General features: G+C 45.6%; 1 protein-coding gene across 8 annotated transcripts in view; it reads left to right on the forward strand.

Moving 5' to 3' along the window:
• LOC147029991 (arf-GAP with GTPase, ANK repeat and PH domain-containing protein 1-like) overlaps positions 1 to 17,500 on the forward strand; it is a 459,947-nt gene that overhangs the window by 194,433 nt on the left and 248,014 nt on the right. For all 8 annotated transcript variants that reach the window (XM_085873585.1, XM_085873584.1, XM_085873587.1 and 5 more), the window contains 3 exons: positions 9,716 to 9,802; positions 14,297 to 14,401; positions 15,569 to 15,764. In XM_085873585.1, coding sequence (XP_085729711.1) covers positions 9,716 to 9,802; positions 14,297 to 14,401; positions 15,569 to 15,764 — 388 coding nt within the window. The remainder of the gene's footprint in view (positions 1 to 9,715; positions 9,803 to 14,296; positions 14,402 to 15,568; positions 15,765 to 17,500) is intronic.

Consider the following 17,500-nt stretch of genomic DNA (forward strand, 5'->3'; position numbering starts at 1 on the left):
GAGCCGACCGTGTTTTGCGTGGACACCGGAGCTGCAGTGTCGGTCATGGGCGAGCTGGCGACTTGTGGTCTTCGCGGTGTTCGCCTAGTCGGGACGGCTTTGTCGCTGTACACGTACACCGGTGAAGCGATTGCACCGCTTGCGAGGGCCGACGTCTCAGTGCGTTACCGAGGTCGACGCGCCCGGCTCTCGGTGTTCGTGGTGCGAGGGGAGGGGCCCGCCCTTTTGGGTCGGGACTGGCTGGCGCACCTTGGGCTGGATCTCCAGTTCGTACCTCCAGGTGTGCCGGTGCTCTCTTCGATGCTTTCGTCGGATACCGAGGGCGAGGTTCTGGCGGCGGGAGCCGCGTCGATGCAACAGGAGCGGCCGTTCGTTGCTGCCTGCAGCGGTGATGTGCGGTTCGGGAGCAGCAGGAGCCGTATCAGCTCTCGCGATGAGTTCCCGCGCTTCGGCAGCGTTCGTGGGGCAATGCGCGCCGGTGTTGTTCAGGCAGCTTCGATGGCGAGCTGCAGCGAGCCCGTGGCGTTAAAGGAAGTCGCGAGTCACAACATCGAAGCAACAACCAAGAGGCGGACTCGTGATGTGGGTTGTGGGTTGCTGTTCATTGCATATTTGTTTTTCCTTGCTCTAGTGATGCAGTTTAGCGTTGTTGAAATAAATGCCAACAGTTCCTGTGTGAGAGTGGGTTTGGCGGAGATCAATCGATGGGTTTTGCAGTATGGCCAATGTGAGGTGGTGGCTTTGGGAGCGGTGGTGGCGAATAAAAAGGTTGGGTTGGCCTTCCATTGCCCCGGGCCGCGGGTAGTTGCTTTGTCATGTGCAGGGATTTGGTCGAAAGAACGCGCTGTACGGAAAAATGAGTTTGCAATGCTTCAAATGATGTTCGTAGTGATTTATAACGAGCCTATGGTTGAAGTGTGGTTTAAATGGAATTGCTACCGTCTAACTGCCGTGTGGGTCTCGGAGATCGACTCGGAGCCAGGACTGGTGCGCTGGTCGGCGTTACCCCCACCTCTGGTTGCGGGCGCAGCTCTCTGTGTTCGCTCAAGGCCGTTTAGACGGGCATTGGCATCTCAACTGATTGTGGTGCGTGGGTTGTTGTGGAGCATTGGGTGCGTCCAGCCAGCGGCGCTGTTCAGCGCCCCCATCCAAGGTCAATCGAGTCTGGCGCTGGCGCCACGGCTTCCAGACAGCGGGCTTCCGGCCTCGGAATGTTTATCATCAGGCTGATACAGCTGGTGCATCAGCCTGATACAGCTGCTCAAAGTAATCGACCCAGCGGGCCTTCACTTTAGACTCCTCTGTCAAGAGCCACCTCCCTCTGCTCTAACTGCAGTACACCGAGGGGTGGGCTTGGAGGAACGCAATGCGCAAATTCCCCTGTATGTCGGGCGAGAATCACTTGACCACAGGTGATGCTCTGCCCCCTCACAGATTCCTCGCACATCAATCATTGTCCAGTGTCCACCCTAAGTGGACAAGTGGACTGAATGGCAGACCAGACCAATCCTTGTCCACCCAAAGTGCACGAACAGTTTTACACCTCAGTTCCCTGAACAGCTCAACTCTACCATTCAGCCTGGCCCTGCAACTCTGGTCAATGGTATCCATTGTCCCTTGAGAGACAAAATTCTTCTTCACCCTTTGGTGAGTTCCAGGATATCTAATGGCAACTTCAAGGATGAGTGTCTTGAAGGCACTCCACAACTTTTCAGGATCCCCAAAAGCACCCAGACCCCCCAAATCCCCACTCAGCCTGTTCGCAAACTCCTCAGCTACTCTCTCATTCTTAAGCTTGCCAACATCCAGCCACGGCTGGGATGGGACCATTCTCCTGGATTTAAGCTGCAACTTCAGAGTTGCTGCAACAAGCCGGTGGTCAGCATTGAGGACTGAGCACTCCGGCAGACCCTGCAGTTCTGGATCATCCTCCAGCGACCATCAACGAGCACATGATCAATCTCCTTTGCCACACCACCAGCGTTGGAATTCCAAGTCCAGCAATGAGCCTGGAGGTGCTGAAACCATGAACCAGCCACCCCCAGTCAATGACTACTTGCAGAGCCAAGGAACTTAGTGCTAATCTGGTTCACAGTTCTACACTCATGGGGACCAACACATGTCTCATAACCAGCCCTATCAGTTCCAGTCGATGCATTGAAATCCCCCAAGATGAGAGGAGTATCTCGCCTGGGGCACTGATTCGAGCGTGGCATAAAATGCGTTCTTCATAGTGAGATCACTCGCCTCAGTCGCAGCATATACAGAGACAAGGGAAATGACACCCGAGGAGTGACGAATCCTTCGTCTCATAATACGCTCGTTGACCGGTGTTACCTCAATTATCATTGGAGTCAGCTTCTTGGACACAGCAACAGCAACTCCTTGGGCATGGTCACCATCAGAGCGACCATACCAATAGTAATTGCAACCACCCGCCATGATATCGCCACAATGTGGTCTCCGAACCTCAGAGAGTGCTGCAATACCGATGTCCAAACGCTTGAGCTCAGGTGACAACAGAGACAGGTGATCATCCTCTCTTAGGGATAGGACATTCCAGGCACCCACCCGAAAGGACCGCCTCAGGTTAAACCAAGGAGACGCCGTCTGGTGGACGACACTTCAGCACCACCCCGACACACACTACCTCAATCTGACTCGGGAAGTTTACCCAATGTTTCCCTCCTATCATCAAAGATTAGGGGTCCCGAAGGCTTTGCCCCAATCCCGTCGTCTGGTGAGCTGCCCTGCGAAGGGCAGCCGCACAAGAGGTACTCCCACGGAGTGGGTTTTCAGATTTTTTTTCATGCTTTTGGAATGTTTTCTCGAATGAAGGGTTTTCCAGTGGCTGTAGTGCAATGCCTGGTGTTGGCTTAATGGTTAGGGTAGTGGGCTTGGGATCCGAGGGTCCTGATTTCAAATCCCGCTCAGCTGTTGAATTAATACCAGGTGGGGTTAACTCGACCTGTCATCCTTCCGAGGTCAGCAAAATGTGTGCCAGCATGCTGGTATACTGTGTCGGAGTGGAGATCCGTCCAGGATTGTGCCCAATAGCCAAGGAGTCTGCTTAAGAAGCACCAGCGCTCTGCACAGAGTATGGTCCCATTGGATGGATGGAGTGCAAATCCTGCCACCAACCTCATAATAAAATTAACCTAACTGCAGAAGGACATCCACAGACACTGTTGGGCACGAGATATGGATGGACGTTGCCTCACAGTGAGTTCCTCTGCCCTTTGTCAGGTTTTCTTCTTCATCCTACCCTGCGTCCATAATCATACACCCTTCTCACCAAGAAACTTGGTGGGGGAGATGGTTTAGTCGTCGACAACCCGACCATGGAAAAGGTTCGCACTGGTTTACATGGTACCTGTAGCAAGTCACAGATCTAATCTGACCTGACCTGACACACATGGTCAGGTCCCCTCAGGGTGACGGAGCACGAACCATTGGCTTTGTGTGACGGAGCACTTACCACTGGCTCCTGGTGACGGAGCATGAACCACTATCTCAGGATGACGGAGCAAGGACCACTGGCTCAGGGTGATGGAGCACGGACCACTGGCTCAGGGTGACGGAGCACGGACCACTGGCTCAGGGTGACGGAGCACGGACCACTGGCTCAGGGTGACGGAGCACGGACCACTGGCTCAGGGTGACGGAGCACGGACCACTGGCTCAGGGTGACGGAGCACGGACCACTGGCTCAGGGTGACTGAGCACGGACCACTGGCTCAGGGTGACTGAGCACGGACCACTGGCTCAGGGTGACGGAGCACGGACCACTGGCTCAGGGTGACGGAGCACGGACCACTGGCTCAGGGTGACGGAGCACGGACCACTGGCTCAGGGTGACGCAGCACGGACCACTGGCTCAGGGTGACGGAGCACGGACCACTGGCTCAGGGTGACGGAGCACGGACCACTGGCTCAGTGTGACGGAGCACGGACCACTGGCTCAGTGTGACGGAGCACGGACCACTGGCTCAGGGTGACTGAGCACGGACCACTGGCTCAGGGTGACGGAGCACGGACCACTGGCTCAGGGTGACGGAGCACGGACCACTGGCTCAGGGTGACGGAGCACGGACCACTGGCTCAGGGTGACGGAGCACGGACCACTGGCTCAGGGTGACGGAGCACGGACCACTGGCTCAGGGTGACGGAGCACGGACCACTGGCTCAGGGTGACGGAGCACGGACCACTGGCTCAGGGTGACGGAGCACGGACCACTGGCTCAGGGTGACGGAGCACGGACCACTGGCTCAGGGTGACGGAGCACGGACCACTGGCTCAGGGTGACGGAGCACGGACCACTGGCTCAGGGTGACGGAGCACGGACCACTGTCTCAGGGTGACGGAGCACGGACCACTTGCTCAGGGTGACGGAGCACGGACCACTCGCTCAGGCTGACGGAGCACGAACCACTCGCTCAGGTTGATGTGGCATGGCAAAAGCGTCCATAGTGAGTGAATGATTTGCTCAGAATGATGTAGTGTTACGAATTTGGCAGCCATGAGCACTCAACATTCAGGTCCTTGTAGAACAGTTATATCGGTAAGTGAGTGTTTCTTGGTAGGGTCGTGTCCTCTGTTTAATGGGTGATTAAGTGTACGTGCGCTGCACAGTTATTTTGTAGATAGGATTTTTACATCACCAACAACAACGATAACAACGCCCATCTTCACTTTTACAACAACAACATTCTGCTCGCGGAATTCTTTGTGCGCTCGCCAGCATGCGGGCGTGTGCGTGGGCGGAATTCCATATCCCAGGCGGTGTGGATTTCACTCTGAATATGGTCACGATGCATTTCGTTCTGGCTGCGCGCCAAATAACGGTATGCATCATTTTCCTCCCAATGGGCGAGGAGCGGACTAAAAGCCAGGGCGGTCCTTTGCAAGAAGGCGGAGCCGCGACACGCAGTCCACCCAATGAGAGCAGGCCAAGGGGGAGCGGACCGCACCCCGAAGGACAGAAGAAAGAATTAATGATTGCGTCCCGTCTGCTCGAGCGCACTTCTTTCTGGTTCTGCGGCTGACTGCATCGCGCGCATCCTAGGCGTCTCGTCTGGCAGATTATGATAAGCGGTCGACCATCTCATCACGGGAGATCACCTCGTCTCGCCTCCTCTGGGTTCGGCTGCCCTGGTCCGTTCTTTGGCGACTGGTGCTCCGGGAAGGTGCGGACGTCGAGCCGTGCGACCGCGGCCAGGTAACCAGCACGTTCTCTTCCCTCAGGTCGTCTTCCCTCCTTAGCTGAAGGGGCAATAAAGACCTCAAGGTCCATCTCTTTCTGGGTGTGGGTGTGTGTGTGTGTGTGTGTGTGTGTGTGTGTGTGTGTGTGTGTGTGTGTGTGTGTGTGTGTGTGTGTGTGTCTGTGTGTGTGTGCGCGTGCGTGTGCGTGTGTGTGTCTGTGGGCCCTGTCTGTTAAGTAGAATTGTTAAGTGCTTTTTTTGTTGTACATTATTTGCATTGCTTATTCGGATAACTCTGCTCTGTGTCTCCCTGCCTATTGTAAATAAATATCCCTTTTGTTGAAAGTAGCAGCTCGTTCTTTGTCATTTCTATAATTGGTTTTCCGCGCTGCAAACGGGAATTAGGAGTCCTCATTGTTTCCTCATCGTGCAATTGGCCGGCAGGGTTCTGGTACTCTCCGCTCGGGGTACGACTCGGATCCGACCCGGAAACGGCCCGGATCGCGCAGAGCCTGCCGAGGTTGAATTTCCCCAGTAGTTTGACCACATTGGTATTTAGGTATATTGAAATTGGCAATTGACCCTACCCCATGTGGTTGACCTATTGGCGATCTTCGGTCTGATAAGGGACCCATGACCTTTCGGATTTATCTGAAAGGTACGACCTAAATTCCGGGTGTTCGGTAGAGCCATGTGTGTCACTCTACTCTACATGTGTGTCACTGACCATGTGTGTCACTCTACTGCTCCCCCTCGTGGTCGTGCTCCTCACCGAGACCCGGCCCCACAACAGTTGCACGGTACCACTATCGACAAGGGGTGCTCAGCATGTGGCTTAAGCCCTCATTCAAGCACTCCAATTCGATGGTTGGTGAGGAACGTTTGGCCAGGCCGTCGCTGCATTCCATGAAGGATCCCTTTAACTTTAAAGCCGGTGTTTTCCGTGCAAGCAGCAGTTCATGAAATAATAACAAATCAGCCATTTTACCTACTCATCTGTGCACGTGTTACTTGGTACATCGATTTGGTATCTACGCAAATGTAAAAAAATTTTGAAACCTTCATTTTTTAATTTTTTTTTTTACCAGATTTGCTTTCATTCCCTGTCGAGAACCTCGCGAACCTTCCGAAAATACAGACACAGATCTGGCAGACGCAATGGATAGGCTCAATGAGTCATTTACTCATTTAGCTCAATGAAGCTCGTTAAGTTTTGCATGTTTCTAATTTTTTCTTTGTTCACTCAATATAATTCTCCAAACAGTAGAAAGAAATAAGTTTAATGCTTTGGAAATTTCAAATTTTCTTGTTTATGTATGGAGAAGGAGGGAACATAGCCTTGCTGACTTTAATTAAATAGGCATATCGGCTAAGTTATATGATTCGTTATTTCTTTAAATTATCAGATTTCACAACAGATTTCGACACTTATTTAGTCCCGACGATATCCGATCCTCAAAAGCAAAATAATATTTCGATGATATACTTTAAATAGTCCGTGAGAGTACATCATAGAAAATCGCATCGTATAATGCATGAAATCGCTCCAAGCTCCTAATTTGAAAACTATAGTACTGACAAAAGCGATGTATACAGCGATTTGTAGCTATGATGAACAGGCCGATGAATGGCTATAACTTAGCTAATAATATGAGTGAGGAAAGTGGAAAAATAACTTTATCATTAAGAAATTGTTGCGGCCTGTTCCAAGTCAAGGCATGGTTGAGCAGCCCAAAAAACATGGCGACTTCAGACACCAGTGAGGTTACCCAGGAAATGCCTTCAAACCCCAGAGAGCGAGGTGGCCGAGGATCGCCTCATGAAGGATATATTAAATATGGGCGTTAATTAGCTTCAAAAGGGGTGTTTTAGTCAACTCAAACACCCAATTTTCACTCTTACTCTTCCTTGGAGTTCCCTTAGTATGTGTGCAAAGTTTCAGGCTTCTTGTTTTTTTGGAATTATGGAGGAGACACACATTGCTTTTATTAGTATACTAGTAGTAAAGCCCGGCGTTGCTCGGGCTCGCAATAAAGCCTGGCGTTGCCCGGGCTTTCTTGCAAATTTCCTGGTTAGCGGTTAGGGTTAGGGTTAGCTGTTAGTGTTAGGGTTAGCTGTTAGTGTTATGGTTAGCTGTTAGTGTTATGGTTAGCTGTTAGGGTTAGGGTTAGCTGTTTGGGTGAGGGTTAGTGTTAGGGTAGCTAACCCTAACCCTAACACTAGCACTAACACCAACCCAAACCCTAACCCTAACCCTAACAGCTTGGCGTAGCGGAGGTAAACAGTGCCCGGGGAAAAGTGGAAATTTGCGTCCCCCTCAAGGCCTTAAACTTGAGTGGATTTGAATGGAAAATCCCATGAGGGATATCGATTTATCGATTTTTTTTTCAAATATCGGAAGTGTTATGGAGAAAATTTATGGCCAATGACCTAAGTTGGACCAAAAGCCATAATCGTACCGAATTTGAATGGAATCGGTTGGAGTTTGTGAAAATGCATCAAAACGAATTTTGAGGGGCCTCTTAAGGAAGACAATAATATCATTAATATATGTGCCAAATCTTGTTTCATTTCATGCAGTAAGAAAAATCTGATGGTGGAACAAAGAAAGTGGCCTGCCGAAATATTAATATTGATGATTATTATATATATATGTATATATATATATATATATATATATATATATATATATATATATATATATATATATATATATATATACATACACACACATCGACTAGATAAATGGCAGTCCTTCTGTCTGTTTGTCTGTCTGTCTCTTTGTTTGTAACCAATAAGCTCCTAGACCAGTGAACCGATCTTGATGAAACTTTACACACATATAGATCTAACATTCAGCTCCAGGATGCACTAAGTGGCTTTCCATAAAAATGAATATATATATATATATATATTAAAAATAAAAAAATTCCATTAAAAAAAAGGGCTTTCGAAAAGTGCGCCGGCGTATTAATCGTAACAAAGGCTTCATGGTTAAAAACGCTAGGGTTTTTTGAAATACAAAATGTTCGTATTCGTTGAGTTTTTAAACATACATATTCTCCTCCTGTTATAAGAGCTTAGAAACCCAAAACATTATGCCACTGCGAAAACGAACAAATTTAAATTCTCGAACTGCACGCGCACGGCAACAGCGACAGAGGCGTTCAGAGGAATGCTGTTTCATAATACTTCTTCTTCTTCTTTTGGCTGCTCCCGTTCGGGTCGCCACAGTGGATCATCCGTATGATCCGCATAGTGATTTGGCACATGTTTTACGCCGGATGCCCTTCCTGACGCAACCCTGGTCGCCTCTTAAAATACAGGGATATGGTACACCTATTTTAACCGGGTATACACCGGCCCAGTACACTGGTACTCATTTCGCCGACCTCGGAAGGATGACAGGCTGATTCAACCCCCTGGTGTATTAATTCAGTGGCCCAACGGGGCTTGAACTCAGGACCTTTTGGATTCCAAGCTACTGCCCTAACCACTGCGCCAACACCAGGCTGATGCCGTTTCATAATACACGTGTCCCAATTTTTACTTCAAGAACGGTTATAATTTTGACGTTATCAGGATAACAGATGTAAATAAATCAAATACGCTGGGCCAGGCTGGGTTATGCCCGACGTATAAATTAAGTCACAAATGATGACATGAAACCAGCCTCACATTGTTGAGGCATTATGGTTTTTTATCTGATGTGCCAATAAATCTTAACATTTTTGAACTCGAGTCTTCTGCATATAAAACATGGCAGGGAAAATATAATATTGTCGTGGTGATGAAAAAAATAAAATAGTGGTGGCAGCCTCTACAATTTCGCAATTAACTCTGACATATACTCCTTCAGATCCACCTTCATCCACAGGATTCTCGTGTGGAGCATGGGTATCCCTGCTAGTATATATATATATATATATATATATATATATATATATATATATATATATATATATATATATATATATATATATATATTTATATATATATATATATACATATACATATATATATATATATATATATATATATATATATATATATATATATATATATATACATACATACATACATACATACATACATACATACACACACACTTTGTGATTTTACTCTTTGAGATGGAATAGTTTGATTTGATTGATGGTTTAAATAGCAAAGCAAATTTTCCTCACGTTTCTGCATCAAAGCACACTTTTACCATTTTGTTTTTTCTTTGCATGTATGATGACTTTTCTTTATTCATTACACATCCTTTGGTTGACCATGCAAGTGTAAAAAGTATTCGAAGAAACACTGTCATGGCAATTCATGTAAATTGTAAAAGGAAACATCACTTTTTGCTTATAAATTGAGGGCATTCAGCCCAGTGCTGTTTATTTCAAAGCTTCTTGTGCAATCTCAGTTTGATATCTCACTGTGAAAGTTTTCATTGCTCTCCATGACATCAAAATGATGACCATATGCAATTTATTTGCGACTCCCTTTACTCTGCACCTTGCAGTCTCGAAAGGGCAGTGACTCGGACAAGAAGAGCCTTGAGGGGAAATCTGATAGCATCGGCAGCGGCAGGGAGATTCCCGTAAAGCAGGTGTGTTGAAAGGTTGCAAATGATCTTGTGCTATGCATAAACTCATCTATATAAATGCTTTGTTTATCTCGGCCTCATTGTCGCCAAATAAATTTGATCTTGCAAGTCGAAATTGGTGCTGGTACGTACAAGTATGATCCATAGGATCAGCATGATGCTAACTGGAATTATGTGGGCTCTTTGACGTTACGTAACTTGATTTCTTCTAAAATTTACATTGCTTGTTTGTGATCTTGTCATTATTTTTCTGATTTAGTATATCCAAATATTGGATGAATTCTCATTTTAAATGGCAATATAATTTACCACTGAATTGTTGGTGTGCCTCTTTACTACTTGATGTGACAAATATGGAAGTGTTTGACCAAATATTAAAGCAATTTATATTTTGTGCAGTCGAAGAGTTGGCTCATCTCTCGGATCGTGACCATCTTTGTTAAAGAGTCCTAGTTTCCACTGTGGATAAACAAATTTGACACACAGGGACATAATAGCCAGGAAAAGGGCACGGATGAGGGATATTTGGGGAAATTGCAGTTTGAAGCTTGAGAGACATGCCACTGCATGTATTTTTTTTCCTTCTTCCTTTCCCCACTCCTCCACATCCACCCCTTTACCTCCCTCTCACCCCGCGGCACCTCCATCCTCGTGTCTCCATGGTGGGTTTGATGGTTGGAATTAATCATGCCGTAATGCGATGCGCACGCGCCCCAACGGCTTAATTGCGCACGTTTTGTCACCGTAATGGTGGTAAATGATGTAAAAAGGGGATCACAGAAGGGGGCAAGGGGTAGGGTTGCAGCATCGGGGTTTGATCGTTTGGCAGCTGTTTTGCAGGTTTGTCTGGGGTTACCAACTGTGAACAGTGGGGTTGAAGAAAATGAAGCAAATAGATTTTGTCTCTGTGTGTGCCATTTATGACTGATGTCATTGTACTCCCAGGAGGTTGAGCAATAATGAACCCTTTAAGTCTGTAGTTTCTGCTACCCTTCGAGCTGTAGGGACAGTAAAGGATCTGGTGGGTTGGAGTGATGAGGGTACACTTCCCTGGGGTTCATGTGGTAGTCCACATGAATGGCCAGCTTTTTGGCACATTTCAAGGAAAGCCTTTTTTGATTGATATATTTAAGCATCAAGCTTTATGATGCATAAACTTTGGTGCAGGCACACAGTGTGAGGGATTTAAGCCATATCACACCAAGCCATTCAATTTGGGTCTGCATTCAGATACAACTGAACTTCACACCAATCTCTCAGCAAATAACGACACTTGAGATTAATGCAGTCTTGGAAAAAACTTACATGTATCAATCTACTAAATAATTGATCTCTAATCCTGCTTCCCATTTTGCTCTTTGCTGCTTCGAGTTGTTCCTTGGGCTGTGTTTTCTCACCAGGGTTATTCCATAGTTTTAAAAAGAATGAGAAGCAGTTTTCATCTTCATGGTTTTATATATATATATATATATATATATATATATATATATATATATATATATATATATATATATATATATATATATATATATATATATATTACCTCTCTATGTCTATCTGTATCTCTATCTGTATCTCTATCTGTATCTCTATCTCTATCTCCATCTCCATCTCCATCTCCATCTCCATCTCCATCTCCATCTCCATCTCCATCTCCATCTCCATCTCCATCTCCATCTCCATCTCCATCTCCATCTCCATCTCCATCTCCATCTCCATCTCCATCTCCATCTCCATCTCCATCTCCATCTCCATCTCCATCTCCATCTCCATCTCCATCTCCATCTCCATCTCCATCTCCATCTCCATCTCCATCTCCATCTCCATCTCCATCTCCATCTCCATCTCCATCTCCATCTCCATCTCCATCTCGTGCTCGTGATCCATCTCCATCTCCATCTCCATCTCCATCTCCATCTCCATCTCCATCTCCATCTCCATCTCCATCTCCATCTCCATCTCCATCTCCATCTCCATCTCCATCTCCATCTCCATCTCCATCTCCATCTCCATCTCCATCTCCATCTCCATCTCCATCTCCATCTCCATCTCCATCTCCATCTCCATCTCCATCTCCATCTCCATCTCCATCTCCATCTCCATCTCCATCTCCATCTCCATCTCCATCTCCATCTCCATCTCCATCTCCATCTCCATCTCCATCTCCATCTCCATCTCCATCTCCATCTCCATCTCCATCTCCATCTCCATCTCATTCTCCATCTCCATCTCCATCTCCATCTCCATCTCCATCTCCATCTCCATCTCCATCTCCATCTCCATCTCCATCTCCATCTCCATCTCCATCTCCATCTCCATCTCCATCTCCATCTCCATCTCCATCTCCATCTCCATCTCCATCTCCATCTCCATCTCCATCTCCATCTCCATCTCCATCTCCATCTCCATCTCCATCTCCATCTCCATCTCCATCTCCATCTCCATCTCCATCTCCATCTCCATCTCCATCTCCATCTCCATCTCCATCTCCATCTCCATCTCCATCTCCATCTCCATCTCCATCTCCATCTCCATCTCCATCTCCATCTCCATCTCATCTCCATCTCCATCTCCATCTCCATCTCCATCTCCATCTCCATCTCCATCTCCATCTCCATCTCCATCTCCATCTCCATCTCCATCTCCATATCCATATCCATCTCCATCTCCATCTCCATCTCCATCTCCATCTCCATCTCCATCTCCATCTCCATCTCCATCTCCATCTCCATCTCCATCTCCATCTCCATCTCCATCTCCATCTCCATCTCCATCTCCATCTCCATCTCCATCTCCATCTCCATCTCCATCTCCATCTCCATCTCCATCTCCATCTCCATCTCCATCTCCATCTCCATCTCCATCTCCATCTCCATCTCCATCTCCATCTCCATCTCCATCTCCATCTCCATCTCTCTCGCTCTCCTCGCGCTCTCTCTCGCGCTCTCTCTCGCCCTCTCTCTCTCGCTCTCTCTCGCTGTTTCTCTCTCTCTCGCTGTTTCTCTCGCTGTTTCTCTCTCTCGCTGTGTCTCTCTCTCTCTCTCTCTCTCTCTCTCTCTCTCTCTCTCTCTCTCTCTCTCGCTCTCTCGCTCTCTCGCTCTCTCGCTCTCTCGCTCTCTCGCTCTCTCGCTCTCTCGCTCTCTCGCTCTCTCGCTCTCTCGCTCTCTCGCTCTCTCGCTCTCTCGCTCTCTCGCTCTCTCGCTCTCTCGCTCTCTCGCTCTCCCTCTCTCTCTCGCTCTCTCTCGCTGTTTCTCTCTCTCTCGCTCTCGCTCTCCCTTTCTCTCTCTTTCTCTCTGTCTGTATGTCTCTCTCTCTCATTCTCTCTCTCTCTCTCTCTCTCTCTCTCTCTCTCTCTCTCTCTCTCTCTCTCTCTCTCTCTCTCTCGCTGTTTCTCTCTCTCTCTCTCGCTGTTTCTCTCTCTCGCTGTTTCTCTCTCTCTCGCTGTTTCTCTCTCTCTCGCTGTTTCTCTCTCTTGCTGTGTCTGTCTCTATCTCTATCTCTATCTCTGTCTCTATCTCTATCTCTATCTCTATCTCTATCTCTATCTCTATCTCTATCTCTATCTCTCTCTCATTAAACATAATGAACAATGTCTTGCAGTTCTGCTTATGGCATCTAAAGTTTGTCAATTATAGGTGTTTGGTATGTTTGATGATGCATCTTGTGGGATTACCCTTGGAACTTTTTCCACAGGTTACATTATTATCCACAAATGTAATCTTTGGAGGGATGCCGCTTGTTCACCAAGACGTATCGGCAATAACTTTGGATCAATTTTATTCCATTAAGTTAGTATTGCATTGTTAAATTGGTATGTCAGTTCTGTTCTTCTGATGAAATATATCAAGCAAGGGGCCTTTGCCTTTAAAACCAAGTGGAATAATTAATTGTGTCAGAGCTGCAGTACTTTGGTGTTTTATTCGCTTTTCAAACAATGTTATGAACTTCTTTCAATTTTGTTTGTTTGCTTGTTTGTTTGTTTATTTTCACTATAAAATTACTATTGTAAGTACAATCGGTGCTTATTTCCTGCTAAATGTTTGTGTGGGGGGGGGGAGTGGTGGGGAGTTCTCCTGTTTTTCAAAAGTGCTCTGACTGACTATGTACCTTCTATACCTCTGCAAAACGACGCACACTTAACAAACCTAATGATTTACCCAGATTTGTAACTATGTGCTCTAATGTCCATACTATTCTTTATTTACGCAAGTCTTGCTAACATGGCAAAATAATATCCAAAACTTTTTGGTTCCAGCCTCATCCAAGCAGATTTGACCTCTTCACCTCTATTTGCACTGTGTTCATTTTGAAGAGCATTTAAAGGTCTGCCTCTGTAACTGGCCACACATCCATTCATGCAATCTGCACTGTTTGATTTCTCGCATCATTAAGTAGAAACGGGAGGCTGCCTTCCATTCGCCTTTTTTTCCCTCTCCTTTTGAGGGGTCATCATCTGTAACCTTTTTTTTTTTCCTCCCCCTCAACAACCTTCTCCAGGGTATCTTGTTAAAACGAAGTGGCAAGTCTCTGAACAAAGAATGGAAGAAGAAATACGTTACCCTTTGTGACAATGGAACGTTGACTTATCACCCCAGCCTGCACGTAAGCCATTCATCTCCTTCGTATATCATCCATTGTCAACCCACTTGCTGTATCTCCGGACTGCCAAAGTGTATGGCAGATTGTTGATTTTTGTTGGACTCTTGCCACGGAAATGGCAAGAGCTGGTCTTGACCATCCGAACCATGAACATCAGTCCACCAACCCATTCTCAATTAGCTTTCGCCGTACCTTAATTGGCACGTGTTTGCCGAGGCTAATTGAATGTAACTCGCCGACTGCTGAAAGCGTGTCGTCCCTGCTTCTGCTGTTCCCTCATGCCTCATGCCATGATGGGCCATGGACAAGGCAATTAGAATCGTCTAATCTGCTGGGAATGGCATCTCGTTCCAAGATGCTTTTGAGTCCAGATCCTCCTGATTCTTCTGTTTTGGATACTATATTGCATTCAGCTGCCTTTTTGTTAACCAACATTTTCAAACACTTTTAAACCTTTTCTTTCAGACACCCAAAGTTCCATAAGGAGGAATGAGGAGGGCATTTAATTTCACGGTGTCTAATTGCTCCATTTCGGCACAGTGCCGTGCGTCCAGCATTTGGACGAGGTGCTGAGTGTGTGATGAATTGGGTCTGAGGAAGCATCTGGATGGTGGAGTGTTGATGGCTTGTTGGTGACCACCCTAGGTTCCACAAGAAAGCCCTCATCCCCCAACCCATCGAGTGAGCATATCTCACTGGATTTTCCATTTTGCCCATGTGGCGAGTGATTCGGTGGCAATGTGCTTACTGTTTCACATGCCATCCATGTAAGGGATGTTTGTGGTACTGTCATATTTTCCCATTGCATTTTGCTTTTGTGAGCTTTGTAAACATTTTAGTAACCAAGGTAACTCAAAATGATGCACTTGACTCTGCACACGAGAGTCTGTTGTTTTGATGGCCTGATTGGTTTTCAGTTTATAGTTGTTAGTAGTAAGCCATTGTTGTCATTTACATGTCATTAATTTTACTGAATGCAAGTTTGGCAGAGAAGACTTGACATACTGTATGTACAAAAAACGCTTGTTGTTTACGTGGGTTGTTGCAGACTGTTTGTTATCGGTTTGACCTGTATACCAGTGTCATGATGTTGCACAGCTTGCAGCCAACTCATTTTTATACCAGCCGTGAAAGATGCATTCCCATCACTTGATGCATGTTTTCGTCCAGGATTACATGCAAAATGTACATGGCAAAGAGATAGACCTTCTTGGAACTACGGTGAAGTTTCCTGGCAAACGGCCGCCTCGAGCAATACCATCCAGCCCCTCCATTAACGCCATTCCCAGTGGCATTTGTGTACCACCTACCAGCAGTCCAAAAGCGAATGGGCTGAGCAGGGAGTTTGGTGGTCTCAATTTATCAGGTGGGATTATTGACGAGATGGGCTATTCTAACTCGTTTACAATATGGCTTCTGTATTTGCATTATGTACTTTGTACCAAAAGTTTTATAACAGCACTTTGCCAACAGGTTATTTATTCTTTGAGTAATTTTTTTCTTGGTGCGAAAGTATGTAGCTTTTGAAAACTTTACGTGGTGGTTAAATTTTTTGTCGCCTTATTGCTAAATAGCTGTTTTGTTTCGGTTTCATGCTTGACATTGTTGAGTTTTAATAACGTTAATCCTGACGCAATGCCAGCAAGTAGCGCGACATCTTTAAGCACAACACCCAGTGCATTAGCATGTATTGCTCATTGTGTTGTTTACATTTTGGTGAAAGGTATAGGTGCCACTATCTTTTGAAAAGGGTAGGCCATTGTTTCTTTTTACACTGATGACATTTCTTCCTGTAAGTTAAATGTGAAATTGATACAACCTGAATTTGGTAGGAGTGCTGAAATGAGGACATGGCACTGGCATGATAAGTCAAATGGCCCTTCAAGTGCTTGAATAGCTTGTGGATAAATCAAAGAGCAATCCTCGTCCTTAGATATGTTGCAGCAGAAGAAACAAAGGTGAATTGGTGAAACACCATGTTCTTTAATGCCATTCTCTTGGAATATAAAGCATCGAACAAAGCAGTACATTGATGTCTGATGCTGTTGCTAAGTGTTCTTTAGCCTTCCCCTCCCAGTAATACTTAGACTTGATGATCAGGCAACAGTCACGTGCATTGCAGCAGAATTACTGCTGCCTTTCCATAGTGCTGTCGAAAATCTGGACCATTCTGCAACAGTGCATGTGTCAACATGCCTCCCTGAAACATATTTCACAGCTACATTTCATGGCTAGCCTATTTCATCCCTTCTTTTCAGATGGACGTAACAGACTTAAATGCAGGGAATAAGGTGTATAATGGAAAACCTCTCAGAAGTCCTCACAAATCGTGGATGTTTTATTTTTTGAATGAGGTGGTGCATCCTTCTAATGAAGGATGGTATTGCTAAGATGGACGATTTTCCGCCTCCTCATCCATTCTCACCAACTGACCCCATCCACCTTTGGAAGAAATGCAAGGATTTTGATGAAGAGGACCCCTAATCCTAACAGCTCCTGGTCAGAACAGCAATTGTTCAAAGAAAACATTCATTTAACACACAAATTTTGCACATTCAGGCCGCTAATGTTCTTAATATTCGAGGATGAATAAGTTTAATTTCCAGGCCTTTGTTGCAGTGTACAGAAAATCAGGAAGTTGGGGTCGGGGGGGGGGGGGTAACGTTTTGGATTCACTTGGACCATAAACTTACATTCATGACCTGAAGAAGTTTAAAGTTGTCAGTTCTGTTGTTCACAAAAGAGCTCAACCAAAGTGCTGAACTCAGGAGCAAAAACTCAGTTCAGAACCGGCTCGGTAATTTTGGCAAAAATTTACCGGGTCCCGGATTGGCTCGGTACTTGGATAACTTTGCAAAAAAACATGCAGATATGTATATATGAACATATATATATATATATATATATATATATATATATATATATATATATATTATAAATATATACATATATATATATATATATATGTATATATATATATATATATTATATATGTATATACATATATATATATATATATATATACATATACATATATATATATATATATATATATATATATATATATATATATATATATATATATATATATATACATATACA

Source organism: Eptatretus burgeri, chromosome 3 (genome assembly GCF_056783735.1).
Source record: "Eptatretus burgeri isolate ZD-2024b chromosome 3, Ebu_testis_v1, whole genome shotgun sequence".
Lineage (NCBI taxonomy): Eukaryota > Metazoa > Chordata > Myxini > Myxiniformes > Myxinidae > Eptatretus > Eptatretus burgeri.